We start from the raw sequence: 20,478 nt of genomic DNA, 5'->3' as shown, positions 1-20,478 counted from the left end.
TTCATTCGCACTGTTTCCCTTATTTCCTGTCATCAGAGTGTGCCATACACTGTTTGTACATTCCCATGGCTAGTTAGAACTCCTGGGAAGGCAGAAATTATCTCTCAATTCTATTTATCACTCATCTATCTATCTGTTAGTATCTATTGTTCATCAACATTCTTTTCATACAGGTATGTAAAACATTAAAACTCTGCAAAACTAACTTATCATCCAGCCACCGTTTCTCTACAAGGAGATCCTAAAAACTTTGATGAGTGTATTGCTGAAATCCTAGTGGTATTTGACTTTAACTACCGCACTAGCCAGTTCAACCAGGCTGGTGAACCTTTTTAAATATAAAAGAGGATGTGGTCCCTAGGGTCCAGTAGGAATTCTTTGTCACATCACACTAACATTCCCCAAAAAACCAAACCAATTAAAAAAATATAATGTTGGGGTGCCTGGGTGGCTCAGTCAGTTAAGCGCCCACTCAGCTCAGGTCACAATCTCATAGTTCTGTCAGTTTGAGCCCCGTGTCCAGCTCTGTGCTGACAGCTCAGAGCCTGCAGCCTGCTTTGGATTCGGCGTCTTCCTCTCTCTCTGCCCCTCCCCCGCTTGTTCTCTCTCTCTCTCTCAAAAATAAACATTAAAAAATAATAATAATAATGTCAAACTTTCCCAAAAAACTAAAAATAGAACTACCCTATGACCCAGCAATTGCACTACTAGGCATTTATCCAAGGGATTCAGGTGTGCTGTTTCTTTTTTTTTTTTTTAATTTTTTTTTCAACGTTTTTTATTTATTTTTGGGACAGAGAGAGACAGAGCATGAACGGGGGAGGGGCAGAGTGAGAGGGAGACACAGAATCGGAAACAGGCTCCAGGCTCCGAGCCATCAGCCCAGAGCCCGACGCGGGGCTCGAACTCACGGACCGCGAGATCGTGACCTGGCTGAAGTCGGACGCTTAACCGACTGCGCCACCCAGGCGCCCCCAGGTGTGCTGTTTCAAAGGGACACATGCACCCCCATGTTTATAGCAGCACTATCAACAATAGGCCAAGTATGGAAAGAGCCCAAATGTCCATCGATGGATGAATGGATGAAGAAAATGTGGTATATATATACAATGGAGTATTACTCGGCAATCAAAAAGAATGAAATCTTGCCATTTACAACTATGTGGATGGAACTGGAGAGTATGATGCTAAGTGAAATTAGTCAGAGAAAGACAAAAATCATATGACTTCACTCATATGAAGACTTTAAGAGAAAAACAGATGAACATAAGGGAAGGGAAACAAAAATAATATAAAAACAGGGAGGGGGACAAAACAGAAGAGACTCATAAATATGGAGAACTGAGGGTTGTTGGAGCAGTTGTGGGAGGAGGCATGGGCTAAACGGGTAAGGGGCATTAAGGAATCTACTCCTGAAATCATTGCTTCACTATATGCTAACTAATTTGGATGTAAATTTTAAAAAATAAAAAATAAAGTTAAATTACAAAAAAAAAACCACAACCTTTTCCAAAGGCACCCATAGCCAGTCCAATTTTTATCACAATGCCATCTCTCTGGTTCTGGCTCTTCCATCTCCCTCCTTGCAAACAAGGCCTCTTGCCATTATATTGGGCCCACTTGGATAATCCAGGATAATCTCCCTGTCCAAAAGTCAGCTGATTAGTAACCCTAATTCCATCTGTAACCTTAGTCCCCCCACACCTTGCCATATAATAGATTCACATGTTCTGGGGATTAGGACATAGGCATCTTTGGGGGGCCATTATTCTGTCTACCACAGTCACTAAATCAGAATTTCTGTGACTGAGACTCAGGAATCTATATTTTTAACAACTTCCTGGATGACTGCTATAAACATTCAGATTTATGAATTAAGTGATATTATACTTCTAACTATGACACATCTTGCCTCTTCTATCTCAGTCTCCAAAACAACATAACTGCTCCTTTCAAGGTCACTGATTATTTTTCATTTACCCAATAAGTTTATCAGTGCGTACCATGTGTTAGGAACTCCTTGAGATGCTGGGAATACTGATAAGACCTCTAACCCTCATGGAATATACCATCTAAGAGCAATTACTTTATATTACTTCCCCTTCACCAATCAATCTCTTCATGTTGGACAAAGGAGGTAAAAGGATTTGAATAGACACTTCTCCAAAGAAGATATATAAATGGCCAATAAGCACATAAAAAGATGCTCAACTATAGCTAGCCATTAGAGAAATGCAAATCAAAACCACAATGAGATATTACTTCATACCCATTAGGATAGCTATTGTCAACAAAATAGACAATAACAAGCATTGGCAAGGATGTGGAGAAAGGGGAACCCTCCCACATTGCTGAAGGCAATGTTAGATAGTGTAACCACTGTGGAAAACAGCTTGATGGTTCCTCAAAAAGTTAAACATAAAATTACCATATGGCCTAGGAATTCGAGTTCTAAGTATTACCCAAAAGAATTGGAAGCAAAGACTCAAACAGATAATTGCACACCAATGTTCACAGCAGAATTACTCACAATGGAAAAATGGTTGGTAGCAATACAGATGTCTATCAACACATGAATGGATTTTAAAAAACGGGGTATATCCATACAATGGAACATTAACTTACGTTAGCCATAAAAAGGACTGATATTCTGACACACCGCCACAAACGACAGAACTTGAAAATGTCATGCTAAATGAAATAAGCCAGGCACAAAAGGACAAATAGTGTATAGTTCCACTTAAATGAGATACCTAGCATAGGCAAATTCATAGAGACAGAAAAGAGAATACAGGTTACCAGGGCTTGTGGAGGGGACAGATGGGGGAGTTATTGTTCAGTGGATACAGTTTCAGTTTGGGATGATGCAAAAGTTCCGGAAATGGATGGTCCTGATGGATGCACAATATTGGGGATGTACTTAATGCCATTGAACTATACCTCAAAATGGTTAAAATGGTCCATTTTATGTTCTGTGTATTTTACCACAATTTTAAAACTTGAGTTGTAAAAAAAGAAAATAATTTTTAAATCTTCCCATAAAGAAAATGTCCAGCCCAGGTGACTTATTAGATGAGTTCTATCAGATCTTTTTTTGTACAGTATTTTCTGTTTGATTTTCTGAATGCACACACAACAAAGATTATCATCAGGTCATGTCATAGCTGTACTTGTACTCAGTACCCTTGAGCGTCTTCCTCTGCTTTTACTGTCTCAACAAGTCCCTTATATTATTTCAGGTTGTTTTTCTTCTGTCTTGCGAGGCACTGCTTCTGCTATTTTTTCCCTATTTTTCAGGGGTATTAGATATGTTTTCAAAGCTTGTTGCAAAAGCTTCTGTTCTTCTGTTGTCCAAAAGGTGAAATCTGTGCATGGACTTTCAAATTGTTCCAAAGGTGTGTACTGTCAGCTTGAGGCATGACTCCCTGTGGTGTGCTGTCTTTTTGATGCAGGTCATGATTTTGGAGACTCTTTTTTTTACCAACTCCATAAAAAGAGTATGTGTTCATGTAATTGGCAACAGCTTCCTATGCTACTGTGATTTATAAGAAATACACAGATTTGGTCATTCAGGGGACCAAAATACATTTCTCATATATATTTGGTCTTCATCCATGGTTCCTGGATCACATCTCCCAAAAACCTTGCAATTTCACAAATTACAAGAACAGTGGGAGTATTTTTGTCATAAGATTTGGTCTCTTGTCCTCGGTTCTTGAAATTGCTTTCGAGCCATAAAGGTGAAATGGGTGTTTTGTTATTCATAACAAGCCCCTTTCCACCACAACTGGGTTTACATCATGAAGTGACTTCTGGAAGCAGTAAGGGTGGGGGCTGGTTGCCAGGGGAATGAACCAGGAATGTCTTACCCCCAATTCCGGGGAGGGGGGAGGGCTGCAAGTTGAATCAATCACCAATGGCCAAGGAGTGGATCAGTCATGCCTATATAATGCAATGAAACCTCCATAAAAAAAACAACCAAAGCATAAGAGACTGTTAAAAACTGAGAACAAACTGAGGGTTGATGGGGGGTGGGAGGGAGGGGAGGGTGGGTGATGGGTATTGAGGAGGGCTTTTGGGATGAGCACTGGGTGTTGTATGGAAACCAATTTGACAATAAATTTCATATATTGAAAAAAAATAAAAAATAAAAACATTTTACTATTTAAGAAAAAAAAACAAAAACAAAAACAAAAGGAGGGGGTTCCAGTTGGTGAACACATGGAGATCTGAAGAGAGTGGTAGACTCCAAGAGGGAATGGAAGCTCTAAGCCCTTTCCCCATACCTTGCCCTGTGTACCTCTTCCATCTGTCTGTTCCTGAGTTATATCCTTCTATAATAAACCAGTAATCTAGCAAGTAAAATGTTTCTCTGAGTTCTGTGAACCACTCTAGCAAATTACTGAAACTCAAGGTGGGGAGTGTCATTGGAACCTCCAATCTACAGCCAGTTGACAACCTGGACTTGCTACTGGCATATGAAGCCCCACTCTTGTGGGGTTTAACCTGTGGGATGTGATGCTATGTCTGGGTAGATACGTCAAAATGGAGTTAAACTGTAGGACACCCAGCTGGTGTCCATGAATCGCTTGTTGATTTGGGGAACTCCACACCCCCCCCAACATGCACACACACACAATTTCCCATCCTGAATTTGTTCCAGCAAGGAAGAAGTTCACAGCTTTAATTAGTAATTGCAGGTCACTTCTCTTCTGACCGGTTTTTACTGCCATTTCCACCTTCGACAGTTGATTTGTCTGCATTCCTAGATGCTTGCCACATACAAGGCCTTAGCTTCCTCCTTCTCCTTTGTGATTTGCTCTTTTGCTTCTACCATCTGTTTTACCAGAGAAGCCATTCCTATTTCTTTTGTAGATGCTGATGCCTTTCATTTAAATACATAAGCTTGCTAGTTGGAACCTATCTCAAGGTTTTTCCACTTCTTCCTTCCCTCTAACCTGCTCCATCTCATTATCAGAAAAGTGATTCCAGGTCTTCCATGAATTATGAAGTTTTTGCCTTTCCCTTTTAATGGCTTTTTTTCCCCTGGGTATCCTTCCCTTCTTTGCCAATAACCTCCTCTCCTTTCTCCTGAGCTCTCCAAGCAGCTTCTGCTTCAGCCCATCTTTGTTTTTCCTCAGTTTTGGGCTCCTTCTGTTTTCCTTCTGCTTGTGCTTTCTTCTCTGCTCCTTTCTTGGCTTTTTATTTTTCTTTTAAAACAATTGTTTTACCCTTGCATCACAGCTATATATACATTATCAAGTAATGTTCTCATTCAACTCAGTTCTTTTTTTTCTTGATGTCCTGTTGCTCTGTCATGCTTCTCAATCCATCTCCTCTCATTGTGACATCCTGCTTCTTTATTTAAATACAAAAATCCTCTCCAGCAGTAAAACTTATACCAGAAGGAATAAAATGTCTCTCCATCTTCAAATGGTGAATTCATATCACCAAGTTTATGAGCTTTTTTATTCTTTATCCAGAATTCCTGTCAAGCCTTGGGGAAAACACTCTGAAGAAGTTGTCCTTTGCTTCACTTTTATTTATTTTTTTAATATAAGTTGTTTTCAAGTTGGCTAACACACTGTGCATACAGTGTGCTCTTGGTTTTAGGGGTAGATTCCCATGATTCATCACTTACATAAAACACCCAGTGCTCATCCCCACAAGTGCCCTCCTCAATGCACTTTTACAAGTAACTGAATTATGAAAAGTAAGCTGTGTTAGATTCTCTTATTTTCACTGGATCAGACATTTCATAAGCTTTCATAATGCAAGTAGTTATGAAGTAGCCATGATTTCCTTCTTTTATTGTTTCTTCAGCTGCTTTCAGTGATATTTTAACACCATTTTTTATGAGCAGCTTTGGTCTATCTCTGTGTAACTCTGTCTTACATGGCCAAATCCAAGAACCACATATGATCCTGGTTCTTCCCGTGTTTGGGATCAAGTATTTTCAGCATGAGAAATCACCCTAATGAGGCAGGCCAGGCCAGGTCTAAGGACTCAAAGACAGGGTCCTACAGGACTAGTTAAGAGGGTCCTTGGCTTCATGCAGTATGGAAATCAAACATGAACCAGCAGGAAGTGGGAGAAAAGTTTTTTGAAGATATAGAGAGAGCAGATATGAAGAGCCATCTGGGAGACTTGAAAAGGAAAGGAGCTTGAGTCTCATCTTTGCTTGGGGTCTCAGGTTTTTGCTGGCACTTGTGACCTGGTGCATGGGTCCTCTTAGGCATCCAAGAACTGAGCAGAACAAGGGCAGGATCCAGGTGTCCTTCATATCACTCACTCCCTGAATGAGTCTTGGCATCCAGATGTCTAGTGCCAGTCGTCTAGAATAGGCACATGGTGGCTCTGCCCGGGTCATTTCTTAGATATCATCTATTGTGCTGGAAGACTCCAAAGATATCATTATCTCTCTGTCCCTCAGGAGGAGGACATATGCTATTTGCATTACAAGGCATGTGAGGAGTGGGGTGCTGGTGCGGGTCCTAGCAAGAAAAGAAGCTGGAAAAGAAGCAAAGGGGGGAAAAAACAGTTTTTTCTCTAATGGGGTCCCTTGGGTTTCCCTGTCTCAATAAGTGTAGTTCTTCACTTTCTGTTCCCTGTCATCACTGGTTCCAGAGGTCAGAAAATGGTGACGGCAGTGCTTAGGCAAAGCCCTGTGAGTGCAGCGGTTCACGTCCCATTTGGAGAGCACTGAGCATCCTGTGGCTCTGCCTCCCAGGCCCAACCTTGTGCCTTGGTTCCATAAAGTCCACAGAACAGCACATGAAGACAGCCAATAACAACTTCTGGATGAAACCATTTCCTGCACACTTTAAAACACAGATCCTTTTAATTTTTTTACAAACTTGTCCAGAGAATAGAAAAGGGAGGCATACTATCTTCCCCTCCTCCATCTCCACTCATTCTGAGACCTTAGTGCCAAAAATACTGACAAGGACACTATGAGAAAGGAAATTTGCAGGCTGTCTATCTCTCATGAATATAGTTGCAAAAACCGTAGCAAACAAAATTGTAGCAACCCAAATTTTAAAGTTTTTTTTTTTTTTTATTATACCATGACCAGGAAAGTCTCATTTTAGAAAACCTAAAGATGTCATCCATCACACTAACAGACTGAGGAAAAGAATCTAATAAGCATCACAATAAATATCTGCAGAAATTTCTTTTTTAAAACCCATTCATAACTTTAAAAAATATCTCCTAGTACTAAAACTAGGAATAGAACTTCCTTAATCTAGTCAAAGATGACCTATGAATGCATCAGGTTTGCAATGCAGAATGCAAAATGGGGAAATGTCTGAAACATCCTCCTCCAGAAGATGATCAAGACCAGAAGCCATCTATCATCTTGATTATTTAAGAATGTATGGCAGTCGTCGTCAAAACAAAAAGGCAAGAAAATGAAATTAACAGGAGCTGGAGTGAAAGGCAGGGACCAGAGTATATGATACAGCAAGAAGAGTCTGATGTGGGCAGCCATAGATAAGATGAGGAACAAATTATACCCTAAATGAGCACTAAATATAAAGGAAAGCTGATAATTCTAATGAGGCTCCTTTTATGTTCTCATGCTACTCTGTAAATGCTTTTGCAAAGTTAACGTGTTCTGTGAACGAACAAAGTAAACAAAAGTAGGCCAGACAATGAAACCTTTACTTTATGAAAATAAGAGTATTTATACAAACCCGAATTTTCTTTAATACAAGTGGAGTTTCCTGATCCCATACGTGGACAGTTCCTCCATCAGTAATATATGCTTTACATGCTGTCACCATTTGATTTGTTACCTAAAATAAATACAAGTCCAAAATAACTACAGGTAAAAAGAGAAATAAAAGTTAAGATTTTTAAACCATAACCAAAAAAAATATGATAAATAGTAAATTTACAAGATGAAACCACAATATAAAAAATAAAGAAATACACATTCTAGTCCAAACCAAGAAAATTCAAAATTTTGATGGCATTTAAGTTGATGTCACTGGGGCCATAAATTTCAAAGTCCTCTATATTTTTCTGTTGTTTATCTTTCCTCTAATTAGGATCCAAGTGTGATTCTTCACCATTCTTCAACATGCAAACTAAATTTAAAGTTAACCACATCCCCAAAATAGTGGGAGAAAAAAAACAGTCACTTAAATGGTCAGGAGGTTAGACTGAGATGGCAGGTTGACACACAGACATTTTGGAGAATTCCTAAAATATGGAAAGCACATGGGATCAAATTTCCAGAAAGGAGGTGTTTGGGGGAAGACTAGAGAAAACCAGAACCCAGTTCTGGAGAAGGTTACCATGAAGGTGGAACATTTATGGGAAATCTTTGAGGTGGGAGACAATGAGAGGTATCCCTTGTTTATGATGCTGCACATTGAAATTGGAGCAGCTTGTACAGTAGGTAACAATGACATATGCTGGCAGGACAAAGCCATGAGTGTGGACTATGCCCCAGGTAGCTTCTGTGCCCCAGGAGGACGTGTCAGAGAAAAAGCTCTTGACATTCCCCCCCTGTCCCCCCCCCCCCACACACACACACAAGAGACAGACTACAAGGGACAGCACAGGAAGGCAAATTAGGAGTTGAAGACAAAAATAGGCAGACAACTAAGAATGACCAAACAATTAAAGAAAATAAACATGGTAACAGAGGCATTAAACTCAACAAAAAGGAAATACAAAAAACATATATGTAAAATATTTTAAAATATCTTTTATTAACTAAATTAGTTCAGGAGGAAGGTATGAGAGTATTTTGCATCACGAAAAGAAAACAACTAGAGAACTTGGAAGTTGAAATTTTTATTATCAAAATAAAAAAAATTTATTGATGAACTGACTGGCAACTGGGACATAAATGAAGAGCAAATCAGTGAGTGAGCTGAAAGGTCAAAGGACAGAAAGTGACAAAAAAAAATTAAGAGAAATGGAAGTTAGATTCAAGGGGAGAGAATAAATTGAACAGGTAGGTAAGGAATAGTCAAAATCAAAACAAGGAAATTTCTCAGGAATGGAGACAACAGTCTTTGGATTGAAATAATCCAGCAAATACAGAACAAGATAAATGTAAAAAGAAACACATCACTTTGAAGTTTTAGAAGTTCAAGGATAGAGAAAAAAAATCCTAAAAGCTTCTTGAAAGAATAAGATAGGTTGCCTACAAAGGAAAAATAATCAGATTAGCATCTAATTTCTCATGAACAGTCCTGGATAGGAGACAACAACATCTTCAAGTTTCCAGAAGAAAATTATGTTGAAATTGGAATCCCAGTCAAACTAACATTTGAGTGGCAGGACAAAATGAAGCTATTTTCACACATGCAGGAATTCAGGAGGTTCACCACACACAGACTCTCTCTCTGAAAGAACCATTTGAGAATACTTTTCACCCAAAGAAATAATGAATCCAAGATGGAGGAAGATATGGAAATCACCAAACAGAGGTGATCAAAGAAACTAGCAATGCTTAGATTTTAGTCGGAATACATGTGGATTCAAAATCTTAACAAAATATTAGGCAAAATAGTTTAAAAATATTAACAAAAATAGGGGCGCCTGGGTGGCTCAGTTGGTTAGGCAACCAACTTCAGCTCAGGTCATCATCTCACGGTTCATGGGTTCCAGCCCCGCATCGGGCTCTATGCTGACAGCTCAGAGCCTGGAGCCTGCTTCAGATTCTGTGTCTCCTCTTCTCTCTGCCCCTCCCCTGCTCACACTCTGCGTCTGTGTCTCAATAATAAATAAATGTTTTAAAAAAAAATTTTTTTTTAAATATTAACAAAAATATAAAATGAGAAATCTCAGCATGGGACATACATAACAAGAAAGAGAGAGACAATGGATGGGGAAAAATCCTAAACTTCTTGCCTTGTTTGGGAAATAGATGATGATTAAATCTATTCATTTGCTTGTTAAAAGAAATGTGACTATTACTTTATATATTTATGTTCTGCTTGAATCACAAAGAAATTCTATTCTTGTGTTTCGTGGATGATTTTTCAAGTTACTTAAGTGATGAACCATATGTCATCAGAGGAAGATTTTACACAAACTACAGGGCCACCGGGAGAGGCTAAAGACACATTGTTAATAGTGGACACAATTCTTAGGTCCTGAGGAAACTATCTGAACAGAATAAATTAGAAAAGCACCAGCTACATTTAAACAAAAAACCTGAGGGCTTACCTCTAACAAAAAGAGGGTACACCTTCAGTTAAGTACAACTAACCAGTCAACACCTTTCATTTCTTGTCCACTGGAAGTATTAAAATCCATAACTCGGAGAGGCACCCAAACTTCCCAGTTCCCTTCTCTGGCCCCGAGGGAAAGTATTATTAACTTTTTTACAGGGTGACATGTGTGATTTCTTCCTTGGAAACTTACTTTGATAAACAACGAGGTCATTCTCTCTGAAGTATTATAATACCGTGACACACCGTGAATCATTCTGATGGCATTAATCAAATTTTGTATTCCATGTGCCATGGAAACCTAAAATTGAAATATATTAAGGGAAGTCCATCATATATTTATATTTTTAATAAAAAATATTCTATAAAATTAAAAACTCTAAAGATGCATAAAATAAGGCTGAAACTTTGATCTTAAAGTCAAATTTTACTAAATGCAATGTAGTGTCCCAGACTGGATCTTGGAACAGAAAAAGAATATCAGTTTTGACAAATGTACCAAGAAAATGCAAGGTGTTAATGGGAGAAACTTGAAGACGATTCTGTACTGTCATTGTAACTTACCTGTACATCTAACCTTAAAGGTTTGTTTAAAAATAAAATTTAAGAGGTGAAAATGATTTTACGATGAATAGTTCAAGATAATCTATTTAAAGATGAAGAAACTTGATATCTTCAAGGGTAAAGTGACTTGCTTATGGCCAGAAAGCTAGTTTAAAACAGAGATCAGACTAAAACCTATTTCCACTTGTGCAATTCAATTCACCTTTCAGCAAACCTACTAACTACCACCAGTTTTGGAGGATATTTGGGAGAAATTCAAATATATAAATTCAAATACATGGACAGTTCTAGAGGCAGTCACAACAGAGTGGAAGAGATACATGCAAAACAGTGAAACAAGTGGAAAAACATTCAGCAAAGGGAAACAAGTACAAGAGAGACATAAACCATCACTAATGTATATTGAACGCTTACGATATGCCAGGCACTAGGCAAAGAGCTTCGCATATTACCTTAATTTATGCTGACAATGATCATTTAAGGTACATTTGATCATCAGATCTGAAACATCACTGATTACAAGATGGCACCAATTCTTTATACATTAGCAAGAAAGGAAAACAATGCTCAATATGGGAAGTTTTAACTCTCCCGTAAAACTAAGTCACCAACAGGCTAAATGTCCTCTGTAAAGGTAATCATGAAATAAACGAGCCATGGAGAAAATGACAGAACAAAGATTCCATATCCAAATCTTGTTCCTTGGGTATGGTGGGAGAATAAACTGTCCTGAAGATTTGTACCACAGGCTGGTTACTTACTCACCGTAGTCTAAATTCATACCAATGTTACCAACAAAACAAAACAAAACAAAACAAAACAAAACAAAACAAAAAAAAAAACACTTCAATCGGAAAACTAATAATCTAAGATGGTGTCCAGTCACATCCACAATGATTCCTAAGACTGGACTCTCTTATAAGATGTGCTCTGAGTACAAAGATGTTAAATGTGAGAAAGATAAGTGTCGTAGAACCTAAAAAATAAAGTATTATGATTATTCCCATTGTGCAGATGAGAAAACATAGAAGCAGGGAAGTACCTTGTCCCACAGCTGTTACATAACTACAGTTATGTGCCTGAGATTTTGAGACCCTGCTTTTAACTATGACACAAATCAGGATGGAAGAACAGGTCAATGGCTGTTCCACCATCAAGGAGCTTGCCTTTTGTTAGGACAAAACAGAATATATAAAAGATTTCTTTAATAATGACAAAATAAAACCAGAAATAACTACTGAATAGTGTACTGTATGTCCTAGGCATCAGGTGTTAACTATAGCTTAATTAAATCAATTGTATGTGGCTTATGTAAATTAACATCATTACTTTGCAGGTCACCTTGTATGTCAGAATTCATATTATATGTGTTATCTGTATATCAGAAAGAGTCTAATGAAAATAAGCCTTGGAGGAGTCCCTTCCACTCTCAATAAAGCAAGTCTACAAAGTGCCCCTAGCTCCAGTGAAGAAGGCTCAGAGATGGCACCAAATGGGTCCATCAGGAAAATGACCTTCATCTAAATTTAAACATCATTTATTAGAGAAGCTCCTTGAGCACATAGTTCTTACCTATCTGTACACAGTGTTTGACACTTTATATGTAAAACACATGACAGATATGCCAATACCCAGAAAGTGCAATAGCAAGATAATAAAATGAAACATTAAACATAAAATTCATAAAATTTATCAACAAGAAATGGAAGCATGAGTCCTCTGAACTTTTCCTGTTCAAATGTGAGTTACAAGCTAAACTAGTTTGTGAGTTACAAACCAAAGCAATTGCTGTTTGCTTTTAATGAGAGTAAAGAAAATGAGGATAAAAAGAACAGTGAATGCATCGAAGATAGTGACTATATGAGGGGGAAGCAATTATATGACAGTATTATTAGTACTTCTTTAATATCAAAGATAATGTTTGAAACATTCCTTCATCAGAGAATATAAAAAGCTCAATAACAACAACAATAACAACAACAACAAAATAATAATAATAATGTATATCCATGGCTAGAGCAATCGAATAAAATTTTTTAAATTACTAGGATGAAAAGAACACCAGAATTAAAGATGTGAAAATTCTATAAATTTAAACAAGTCTTTTGAACCAAGAAGTTGAAATTAGTACACCTAAAAATCTAGAGAGCTTGATAACAATAAAAAGCATTGTACCTTTCTTCCAAGTTTATTTTTTATAATGAAGAGCTTTAAATAATATAGAAAAGTACAGAGAATAGTATAATGATCAGTTATATCCATCGCTACACTTGACAAAAATTAATGTTTTGTTACATTTGTTTCATCAATATCTACTTGCAGGTAGTCCTCCTAGAATAGACTTTAAATATATGTCTATTTAATATTTGAATCTTCAACTCTTGTGAGTAAGCCCAAATGCATGTGACATGTGATAATTCTGATTTTTCTTAGAAATAGATTTTAACTGCACATGCTATAAAGCTGGGGAATCAAGTCACTGAGCTCCTGAGTGAGCCAAGTAATGGCCATAATTCTCTATTACCAATTTGGTTTGTTTTACTCATGATCATATGCACACAAACACCTAAAAAGTGATGCAACATGTTCTAATGTGAAACGGATTTTTAAAAGGTCCCCAGCAGAAGTCCAGTTGCTGGTACTAAAGGTGTAAATAAGCTGTAAATAAAACCCATCATCTCTTTATGGAATCAATTCCAAGACTGCTCCTGGAAGTCTTCCTATTCTCTCTCATGGTGCTTCCTGGTGGAGAATAGATTCCTGCATGGCCGTAAGAACTGTCCTAACCAAGGCTCTCAACTCTACGTTTTTCCCTCCTCACCTACATTAAACTCCTTGGTTAACGGAACCATCTTGGAATGGGTATGAACCACCCCTATACATATCTATCTTCTCCAAATCCTCTTTCCCTGACTCCAGGATGAAACCAGCATTGACCCTGCCCTAAAAAGTTTGGCCAACCAAACCATATAGCCAATGGCAACATGTATGTGGAGGCTTTGACTATGTCTTCAAAAATTAGAATGGAGAATGCTGAATATGTATATCAGACACTAATATAAATTATTTTGAAAGCATTTTAACTTAGAGAATAACTTGAAGAAGCAGCATGGAGAAGCAGGAACAAAAACAAAGCAAAATGCCAGAGTGCTAGATTCAAATTCAGTCTCATGACTTACAGTTGTAGAAATGCTCAAATTCTATTCTTTGTTTTTAAAATGAGGACTGTTTTGCATACAGAATGAAAATGCATGGAAAGTATGTATTACAATGCCTACAGTAAAAGGCCAGGGGTTTTCAAGACTGTGGACACCTTTAAAAACACAATTGCCTGGGGAACTCTCCTGGCTAAACGTGATCCACAAAAGAGGCAACACCCAGCCAAAGTTGGGCAACACTGCCATAAGTTCTCAACAAATATTAGTTTCTTGACTTCCCCTCTCTACTAAAGAAAGGATAAAATATACCATGCTCTACATCAGATTCCCAGAACTTATGGATTTATAACTGGAATTTTACACTCATTGACCAACATCTTTCCATTTCCCCCACTTCCAGCCCTGGCAACTAACGTTCTATGAGTTAGTTACCATGAGTTTGGCTTTTTAAAATTCCACATATAAGTGAGATCACACAGTGTTTGTCTTTCTCTGTCGTACTTGCTTCATTTAACATAATGTCCTCAAGGTCCACCCATGTCACAAATGGCAAGATTTCCATCTTTCATATATATATCCACTTATCCAGTGACAGACACCTAGGTTTTTTCCATATCTTGGTTATTATGAGTAAGTAATACTGTGATGAACATGGGAGTGCAGATATCCTTATTTCATTTACTTTGAAAAGATACCCAGTAGTGGAATTGCTGGATCATATGGTAGTTCTATTTAATCTTTTGAGGAGTCTCCGTACTGTTTTCCATAGTGACTGCATCAATTTACATTCCCACTACTTGTTTTTTTGATGTTAGCCATTCTTGTTATCTTGTTTTTTTGATGATAGCTATGAGGTGATATTACATTGTGGTTTTGATTTGTACTTCCTAATGATTAGTGATGTTGAGCTTCCTTTCACGTTCTCATTGGTTATTGGGATGACTTCTTTGGGAAAATGTCTCTTCAGTTCCTGCCCATTTTTTCCATTATATTGTTTGCTTTTGTTATTGAGTTGTATAAATTCTTACATATTTTGAACATTGATTCCTTATCTGACATATGATTTGCAAATATTCTCTTCCATTCCATAGGTTGCCTTTACATTTTGTTGATATATATATGTATATATCAACATATATATAATATAATATTATAATATAATATAATTATATTATACAATAATATATATTATAATATTACATATTTGATATAATATCCAAAAAAATCATCCCTAAAACCAATGTCAAGAAGTGTTTTCCCCATTCTTTCTTCTAGGAGTTTTATGGTTTCTTGTGTTACAATGAAGTCTTTAACCCATTCCAAGTTAATTTTTGTGAGGAATGTAAGATAGGGGTCTAATTTCATTCTTTTGCATATGATTATTCAGTTTTCCCAATACTATTTATTGAAGAGACTATCCTTTCCTCACTGAGTAGTCTTAGCTCCCTTGTCAAAAATTTTTGTGAGGATTTATCTCTCTTGTTTCTGTCTGATTGATGTGTCTATTTTTATGCCAGTACCGTAATGCTTTAGTTACTCTAGCTTTGCAGTATAGCTTGAAATCAGGAAGTGCAATGTCTCTAGCTTTATTATTCTTTCTCAGCATTGTTTTGACTAGTGGACATCTTTTGTGGGTACGTACAATATAAATTTCAGGATTTTTCTCCATTATTGCAAAAACTGTCACTGGAAATTTGATAAGGATTGTATGAATATATAGATGGCTTTGGGTAGTGTGGAAATTTTAACAATATTCATTCTTCCAATCCATGAACATGGGATATCTTTCTATTTCTTTTTGTAGTGCTTTGATATCAGGGTAATGCTGGTTGGGCACTCTCTCTTGCTCATTCCTGGATCATTCACCCTAGGGGAAGCAAGTTACCCTATGTAAAAACTCATGTGGTGTGCAACTGGGGCCTGCCAACAACCATATGAGCAAGCTTAGAAGTGGACCCTCCAACTATTAGTCTCCACTTCCAGTGAGACCACATTCCAGCTAATAGTTTGTCCACAAGTTCATGAGACACCCTGAGGCAGAGACACTCAAACTATGCTATGCCTAGATTCTTGATTTATAGGAACTGTGTTTTATGCGAATCAGTTCTGGGGTAATTTGTGATGTGCAATGGATTAATTAGTTTAATTCACATATGAGATTATACTCATGATAATGTCAAATATTTAAATGTAGTTTGGAATAATAAATAAGTTTATAATTCATGATAGATGTATAACAGGAAAATATATCTTTTATATAATTTTTCTGCAGTATACATTTCCCAATACACATATATTAGTTATTTTAAAATGAGTTATTTTTAAAAGTACACTTTAAAAAGCATACTTACTAGGTCATAGTTATAGAGAGGTTGACACACTTTTTCTAAAGTGTACAAATATCTGACATTATCTTTTGATTCATTTGCTGTATCTGTTATTCTTGCATCCAAATCACGCCAATTCTAAGGGAAAAAATGTATAAGAATTCCATGAAACATCCAAATATATCACTGTACTTAATTTTAATCAAGAAATTCAGGGGGCACCTGGGTGGCTCAGTCGGTTAAGCGTCTGCCTGCAGCCCAGGTCATGATCTCACAGCTCATGAGTTTGAGCCCGTCGGGCTCTGTGCTGACAGCTCAGAGCCTGGAGCCTGCTTCAGTTTCTGTGTCTCCCTGTCTCTCTCTCTCTCTGCCCTTCCCCCGTTTGTGCACTGTCTCTCTCTCTCTCTCTCTCTCAAATATAAACATTAAAAAAATTAAAAAAAAAAGAAATTCAGGCTATCTTCCGTAATCATACATATACTAAAGTAGCTGGTACCGAAATGTGATTGATACATCTGTTTCTTATATTATTTAAGACAAAGTTATCATAAACACCTTAAATGATTTACTAAAACTAAAGACTCATTCTTTTTGTAATTAACATTTTTTCTGTAGGCTTAAGCTGGACTTGCTTCTATCTGGAGTGACTTTTCTAAGTTAGTTATTTATAACATTGCATTATTTTGGGTCTTTGAGAAAAGGATATATATCTAGATAGACAGATACAGATATAGATAAATATAGACAAATTTTTTAAAGAAAGAATACAGAAAAATAAAAGGACCCAGAAAAAATCAAACCAAACTGTGGACTAGTGGACATGAGCTATCTATCTAACAAGAGCACATTTTTGTTTTTGATTTTCTATGTAGTTCTTTACCTCAATGAGCCTCTATTGATTCACAATTTCAAAAGCAAAAAGCAACTTAAAAATAAATAGCAATCATTCCATAGTAGTATTGTCAAAATTGATATACAAAATATTGAGAAATAAGTCTTCATTTCTATACTTCCTTTTCCTCTTTGGGAAATAATTGTGGAATATGAGAGAGCCTCACCTCAACGTTTAAAACCTCTAAACACATGGTTCCAGTATATGATGTGAAGAAGCAGTTCAAGAAGGGTAATTTTCTAGTTGGTTGTTCTGAAGCATATCAAATTTTAAAATAAAAGGCCTTTTACCTTTAACAGTTTGGAGTGTGCAACATTAAGCACATTTATGACAGCCTTACAACTTGGTCCTTTAATCTGTTCAATGATATAATTGAATTTGGCTGACATGCGTTTCCAGTGTTCCAATTCAGTAAGTGGACCTGAGTCATCAGCTTCCTTTCTCATCTGCTCACTCTCAATAAGTACCTGCAATTAAAAAAAAAAAAAAAATCACAGAATTTAAGAATGTTACTTTCTTCTTTGGTAAAACCTCATTGTTTGTATCTTTTCAAAGGAAGCTAAAAATTTTTATAAATTTTAATTGAGGAATATTAAAAACTCTCAGCAAACTGGGACGCCTCGGTGGCTTAGTCAGTTAAGCATCTGACTTCTGCTCAGGTCATGATCTCATGGTTTGTGAGTTCGAGCCCTGTGTCAGTCTCTGTGCTGACAGTTCAGAGCCTGAAGCCTGATTCAGATTCTGTCTCCCTCTCTCTCTGCCCCTCCCCCATTTGTGCTCTGTCTGTCTCTGTCTCAAAAATAAACATTAAAAAAAAATTAAAAGAAAAACTCTTAGGAAACTAAGAACAAAAGGGAACTTCTTTAACATGATAAATAGTATCTACCAAAAATCTATAGCAAACCTCATATTTAATGATGAAATTTTAGAAAATATCACTTTAAAACCAAGGACAAGAAAAATTTGCCACTAACACCATCCACTACTATTCAACGTGGTAATGGAGGTCTCCAAACAAGAAAAGCAACCAAAAGGCATAAGAATTGGAAATTAAAAAAAAACAAAAACAAAAACAATAATGGCAGTGTGCCTGGGTGGCTCAGCTGGTTGAGTGTCAGACTTGATTTCGGCTCAGGTCACGATCTCATGGTCATGAGATTGAACCCCACATCCGGCTCAGCACTAGGTGTGGAGCCTGCTTTAGATTCTCTGTCTCCTTCTGCCCTTCTTGTGTGCTCTCCCTCTCAAAAAAAATTGTCATAATCAAAGATGATATGTTTGGCTACATTTTTAAAATTCAAGAATATCTAAAGACAAACTTCTATAATAAGTAAAAGTGAACAATTCAGTAAGGTTACTGGATGTACACATAAATATTAGTAGCATTTCTTTACAAGCCATATAGCAATCTGAAAATGTAATTTCTAAAAGAAGATAGTATTTGCTGTAACAAACAACAACAATGATCAGATATCTAGAGATTAGCAAAAGATGTACAATATCTTTGTGGATAAAATTAGAAAACTTACTTTCAGCATACAAAAGAAGACCTAAATAAATGGAGAGAAATACCATGTTCGTGGATGGAAATCTTCAACCATATAAAGGTGACAATTTTCTCTAAATTAATGTATACATTTAGTGAAAACCAATCAAAATATCAATAGAGTTTTTCAGAATACTTGAAAAGCTAGTTTTAAAATTAATTTGGAAGAATAATTAACCAGAAATAACCAATGCAATTTTGAAGAAAAATACATAAATGACAAATGTTGACTTAGTAAAAAACTACAGAAATGGAAGCAGTATTACCTGAGTGTAAAACCCAAATAAGTAGACCAGTGGGATAGACAAAGGGATTTAGAAACTTTATATATTACAGAGTGATATTAAAAATTTGTCAGGAGGCAACAATGGGCTATTAAATAAACAGCTTATTTTGGGGACAATTGGCTAACTATATGGAAAAAGACAAAATTAGATTCCTACTCCACATACACAATTAATTCCAGATGGATTACAAACCTAAATATTAAAAACAAAATGGCAACACTTTTAAAGAAAACATAGGAGATGAGGGGAAAATGATGAAGTAAATCATGGAACTAAATATCATAATTGTCAAGAAAATGGTTACCACTGGGGGAAGAAAAGGGAGTTAAAATTGGGAAGAGGGATGCATGAGGACTGTTAGGTGCTGGTAATGCTGCTTCTTCTGCAAAGGTTACATGAGTGTTCATTTTACAACAATTTGTTTCTTTTATGGTATTTATTTCTGTAGATTTCACTAATATTTAAGGTAAATAAATAACTCAGGAGAATATCTACATAATATTTAAGTAGAAAAGAGTTTCTTAAATAAAATACAAAAAGCACAATGTTCCTACCACTGGAGGTAGCTAAAATGAAGCTGGATTACAATTTGTAACTAATATGTTTACATTAAAATATAAAACTTTCACATGACTAAAGACACCATACCAAATGAAAATGTAGGACACAATGGAGACCAACAAAGTTAACATATGGAAAATATTATTTAAACTCCAGCAACTTGGTAAGATATCATCAAGCAATCTGAAATAAAACTAGGTGAAGGATGTGAACAGGCAATTCAACAAAGAGAAAACTTAAATAGCCATTGAACACATTCAACCTCAATAGAAATCAGAGTAATACAAAATAAGATATCATTCCACACCCAACATACTGACAAAGATTAGAAATCTAATGATCCAAGTGCAACAAAAGATTTGAAGAAATGGGAACTCTCATATGCTTCTATAAAAATGAAGTAAGTTAATATAACCACTCTTTGGAGGGCTATGTAATACCCAATAAAAAAAGCCATATGCTGTTGCTGTCAGCAATTCCACTGAGAAACTCTAGAACCTGTGCAAAGGAGATCTGAACAAAGGTATTAACTGAATTCTAAAAATTAACTGTATTTCTAAAAATAGAAACAACTGTCTTTCTGAGGGAATGGATGAACAAATCTCTCTACCTCCTTAAACAGAGGATATTAGACATGACTTAAATGTATCTTAATGTCTGAAAATGTATATCATAAACTGATAGGAACACCAGACAGTAGTTAAGTGAATAATTTAATTTATTTGTACCAACACAGATGAAAGAGAATGCTAAATGAGAAAAAACATAAACTGTGAAATGATATTATAAATACCAATTGTATAAAGACCTTAATCACAAATATATATTCTGTATTTATATATATACATAGTGTATACATATAATTTTAATATATATAATTTAAAGCTTACAAATATGAAAATGCAATAAAAGTGTAAAACTTTCAGGAGAATGAGAGACAAAAACAT

At 36.3% G+C, this 20,478-nt stretch overlaps 1 protein-coding gene and 1 pseudogene across 1 annotated transcript in view; both read right to left on the bottom strand.

The window, feature by feature from the left end:
• DNAH8 (dynein axonemal heavy chain 8) overlaps positions 1 to 20,478 on the bottom strand; it is a 315,252-nt gene that overhangs the window by 257,428 nt on the left and 37,346 nt on the right. Inside the window, exons 9-12 of the mRNA XM_040473119.1 lie at positions 17,428 to 17,604; positions 16,270 to 16,383; positions 10,390 to 10,497; positions 7,698 to 7,799 (exon numbers count right to left, since the gene is read on the bottom strand). Of these exons, the coding sequence (XP_040329053.1) occupies positions 7,698 to 7,799; positions 10,390 to 10,497; positions 16,270 to 16,383; positions 17,428 to 17,604 (501 nt within the window). The remainder of the gene's footprint in view (positions 1 to 7,697; positions 7,800 to 10,389; positions 10,498 to 16,269; positions 16,384 to 17,427; positions 17,605 to 20,478) is intronic.
• Positions 4,403 to 5,541, bottom strand: LOC121029086 (dnaJ homolog subfamily C member 2-like; annotated as a pseudogene).

Source organism: Herpailurus yagouaroundi, unplaced genomic scaffold (genome assembly GCF_014898765.1).
Source record: "Herpailurus yagouaroundi ecotype Mexico unplaced genomic scaffold, PumYag 139, whole genome shotgun sequence".
NCBI lineage: Eukaryota > Metazoa > Chordata > Mammalia > Carnivora > Felidae > Herpailurus > Herpailurus yagouaroundi.
Note: the sequence above shows the minus strand (reverse complement) of the source record. Positions and strands in the feature narration are given on the sequence as shown.